This window comes from Bos javanicus, chromosome 3, assembly GCF_032452875.1.
Source record: "Bos javanicus breed banteng chromosome 3, ARS-OSU_banteng_1.0, whole genome shotgun sequence".
NCBI classification, from domain to species: Eukaryota; Metazoa; Chordata; class Mammalia; order Artiodactyla; family Bovidae; genus Bos; species Bos javanicus.
The window spans coordinates 66706288-66710806 of NC_083870.1; the positions used below are offsets into that span (position 1 = coordinate 66706288).

General features: G+C 41.5%; 1 protein-coding gene across 1 annotated transcript; it reads right to left on the reverse strand.

Annotated features, from left to right (window-relative positions):
- Positions 1–2676: 2676 nt before the first annotated feature.
- LOC133244391 (large ribosomal subunit protein eL33-like) lies at positions 2677–3053 on the reverse strand. The gene has a single exon (XM_061411493.1). The coding sequence runs from the start codon at positions 3025–3027 to the stop codon at positions 2692–2694; it is 336 nt and encodes a 111-aa protein (XP_061267477.1). The 5' UTR covers positions 3028–3053; the 3' UTR covers positions 2677–2691.
- Between the last annotated feature and the right edge of the window lie 1466 nt (positions 3054–4519).

The window sequence follows — 4519 nt, forward strand, 5'->3', positions numbered from 1 at the left end:
CAGAGGCAGAGCAAGGAGGCCAGTAGGACAGCAGTGGATCTCACAGAGGGGAGAGCAGTAGATGATGAAGTCAGAGAAGACACAAGGGTCGGATGAAGCAAGACCCTGTAAGCATTAGAAGTCTTTGCATTTGAAGTAAGCATTGAAGGGACCCTTCAATGGGTTTTGAACAGAGAACTGAAATCAGTTTTTAATCAGTTAAAAATTGATTTCAATTTTGGAAGGCTCACTCTGACTACTGTATTGAGAATAGGCTGTATAATGGCTAATATAGACACAGAAAGACTAGTTTGGAAGCTACCACAGTGACCCAAATGGAAGAGGATGGTGTTTTGTATCAGAATGGTAGCAATATAGGTGGTTAATAGGGATCAGATTTTGAATATATTTTGAAAGTAGAACCAACACAATTGCTCATGGGTTGGATGTAAAGTATGAGAGAGAAGTTGTTTGCCTCCAAGGTTTTTAGTCTGGCCAACTAGAAGAATGAAAGTAGTCATCAAGTAAAAAGAAAGAAGTTAGAACAAATTTATAAAAGAACAGCAGGAGTTCACTTTTAGACATAAACTGCATGAGAGATCTGACCTGGAGATATAAATGTGGACAGTATTGCCTTCAGTTCAGTTCAGTTCAGTCGCTCAGTCGTGTCTGACTCTTTGCGACCCCATGAATCCCAGCATGCCAGGCCTCCCTATCCATCACCAACTCCCGGAGTTCACTCAAACTCACGTCCATCTAGTCGGTGATGCCATCCAGCCATCTCATCCTCTGTCATCCCCTTCTCCTCCTGCCCTCAATCCCTCCCAGCATCAGAGTCTTTTCCAATGAGTCAACTCCTCACATGAGGTGGCCAAAGTACTGGAGTTTCAGCTTTAGCATCATTCCTTCCAAAGAACACCCAGGACTGATCTCCTTCAGAATGGACTGGTTGGATCTCCTTGCAGTCCAAGGGACTCTCAAGAGTCTTCTTGCCTTATTAATGGTATTTAAACCATAAGACTGGAAGACATCTCTAAGGGTGACTATGGATAAAGAAGAGAATCAAAGACCGAGAGCAAGCCAACATAAGAGGTCAGGAGAAGAGAAGGGACACCATGGGAGGCTGACAGAAACAACAGTGAGATGGAAAAAAGGCATGAAACGCTGCCAAGAGCCTTATCCCCATCATCCTGACAGAAAGATTGGGAAAGGATGCAGGAGCCTGCAAGTGACTCAAGCCTCCACAATAAAGGCCTAGCAAAAGAGTCAGAATGCTCATTTCCAAATGTCTGGCTCTCCATGAAAACTTTTGAATTGAGTGAAAATGAAAATACAGCATATCAAAATTTGAAGGTTGCAGCTTAAACAATACTTAGAAGGAAATTTAGAGCATTAAATCTTTATGTTAGAAAGGAAGAAAATTCTCAAATCAGTTATCTAAGTTTCTGACTTTAGAAACTAGAAAAGATGAGCATAGTAAAACCAAGCAGAAAGATAGAAAAAATAAGGATAACAGCAGAAATCTATAAGGAAAGAAAAGCAATAAGATAGAAAAGCAATAGAAAAAGCTAAATAAAACAAAAAGCTGATTCTTAGAAAAGATCAGTAACATTTGTAAACTCCTAGCCAGACTGATCAAGAAAAGAAGAGAGAAGACACAAATTATAAAATATCAGGAATGGAAGGGAGCATATCATTAGATAAATCTACACCTAGGAAAAGACTAATAAAAGAATATTATTTTATAAAAACTCCATGCCTATAAATAAAATGGATGAATTCCTTGAAAGTCACACTGCCCAAACTCACTCAAGAGAAAACAGATAACCAGTCCTACACCTATGGGAATTTATCTGTATTTGCTATTCATGTACCTGCAAGGTTTTGCCCCAGATCTTTATATTCAGCACCCAGCTCAAGAGTGAAAAGGCTTTCTCTGACCCCTCTAACTAAAGTAGGAATTTGGTGTTACAGTCTTCAAAGTATTTATACCATGTGAAGTTATCTTGTTTACATTTTATGTATGTGTTCCTGTCTGTCTCCCTACTTGACTGTCTTGTTCACTAGTGTAGCTGCAGGACTTAGCCCAGTGCATGTAAGGCGGCAGACCTTCCACAATAAAATGAAGAGTACTTCAAAGTCCATTTCCTAACAGTCTCCAATTTCTCTGGACTAAGATGGATCCACCTGGAGTGCAGACTTCAACAGTCCAACTTCTCCATCTAAAGCCCAAGCGGATGACTCCTTCTACTAGGTATTGTTCTCCTAGTCCCACTACCCCGAAGACTGAAGGAATTAAATAAATTCAACTAATCTGAAATTCTGGGAAAAGACGGCAGGAGGAGAAGGGGATGACAGAGGATGAGAGGGTTGGATGGCATCACTGATTTAATGGACATGAGTTTGAGTAAACTCTGGGAGTTGGTGATGGACAAAGAGGCCCAGCATGCTGCATTCCATGGGGTCGCAAAGAGTCGGACACGACTGAGCGACTGAACTGGACTGAACTGAAATCTGCAATAAAACACCAACCAGGAAACAGAGGCAAACAAAATATTCTTTTGCTTAAATGTCTAAATGTGGTAGAAAAAATCTTTTTTCCCTTCCTGCTTCCCATTTACATACACATTTAATCATCACAACAAACCTGAAGATTAGGTATTATTATATTTCTTTTTTTTTTTTTTTTACAAATCCACACTTTTATTTATTTTAAGAAGTTTTAAGCATCACACGAATTCTGTGTCCAATGGCCTTAGCAGGAAGGTTGCTTCGGAATTTGGCACAAACCATGCCACTGTTTCCATGAGCTTGAGTTATCTTTCCCCAGATTACTCTGGTTTTGTTAGGTTTTCCACCAGGAGTTACTGTGTTGTTCTTTGCTTTGTACACATAAGCACATCTCTTGCCTAAATAGAATTCAGTTTCATCTCGAGCATATACACCTTCAATTTTCAGGACAGCAGTGTGTTCCCTTTGGTTCCATAGACCCCGTTTATAGCCAGCAAAGATGGCCTTGGACCACAGCCTTCCAGACATATTTGTCATTTTAGAAGTCCCGTTCCCAGCAGGCCTTCACAGGGTCCAAGATAGCTGAAAGAGCAGGTATTATATTTCTTTTTATAGATGAGGAAGCTGAAATAAGTCACACAACTATTAATTGCAGAGCCAGAGGTGAAATCCTGGCTGATGGGTGCCAGAAACTGGGCCCTCAAAAACCAACAAACAATACTGAGCTCCTAACATTAAAAGGTAGATTCCCTGCCTGAAAGATCCAGGGCACTTTTCTCTTCCCTCCATCCTATTCAACAAACCATCCATACCAGAGCAGACTAAGAGGACAGTCCCTGGGGCAGCATGATCCTATCTAGACAAGGCAGGGAGAGAGGGGGATTCCAGATAAAAGGGGGCCCAAAGGAGGAAGAGAAAAGTTTTTCCTTACTGACCATAATAGATGTCTGCACATGGCATGACCCTGTACAAAGAACTCACTCTTTTTTACTCAAGCCCAAAGTGAAATACTATTTTTTACCTTATCTCAACAATTTCTATATGACTGACTGCAGATGGGGCTTTCCCAGTGGCTCAAGAGGCCCAGGTTTAATCGCTGGGCAGGAAGATTCCCTGGAGAAGGGAATGGCAACCCACTCTAATGTTCTTGCCTGGAGAATCCCATAGACAGAGGAGCCTGGTGGGTTACTGCCCATGGAGTTAGGACATTTTGCCCAAAGCCCTTCGGATGCCAGCTTCCTCATAACAATTAGTAACCGTGAGGGTTTTGAGCTGCAGCATGAATGTCCTGCATAGTTCTTTCACTGAAAAAAAAGTAAACCTAAATCAAAAGAGATTTTCTGCCAAATTTGTTCCCTCAAATAAAAAGCACAATTTTTTGTCCAGCCAAGAGGAAAAAATTTAACTTAAAAAAAAAACTCACCTGAAAAGCCCAATTCCTTGGGTAAATAAGGTCAGATAACTTGACACCTAACACACAACATATAATCTCCTGAAAGACTTAATAATTCTTTCACATCAGGCCCAGTAATGTTGCCAATGTAGCCAATAAGCCCGTCAGGAAAAGTCAACAACTCTGGGTTTTCTTGCTAAAAGAGATCTGCTCTTTACTGATTCCAAATACTGCATCTACTTCCAAGGTTCTCAACCTACTAGACTTACCCCTTCCCATTTCAACACTACTCCCTGGACAGCCCTAAAATGGAATTTATGCAAAACTATAACCTATCTACTGGAGAAGGCGATGGCACCCCACTCCAGTACTCTTGCCTGAAGAATCCCATGGACGGAGGAGCCTGGTAGGCTGCAGTCCATGGGGTCGCTAAGAGTCGGACACGATTGAGCGACTTCACTTTCACTTTTCACTTTCATGCATTGGAGAAGGAAATGGCAACCCACTCCAGTGTTCTTGCCTGGAGAATCCCAGGGATGGGGAAGCCTGATGGCCTGCCATCTATGGGGTCGCACAAAGTCGGATTTAGCAGCAGCATAACCTATCTACACACATGACTTTTAATAAACCAACATA

Bases quoted from the DNA above. Each gene is read 5' to 3' on its own strand.
- LOC133244391 (XM_061411493.1), bottom strand. From the start codon at position 3,027: ATGACAAATATGTCTGGAAGGCTGTGGTCCAAGGCCATCTTTGCTGGC.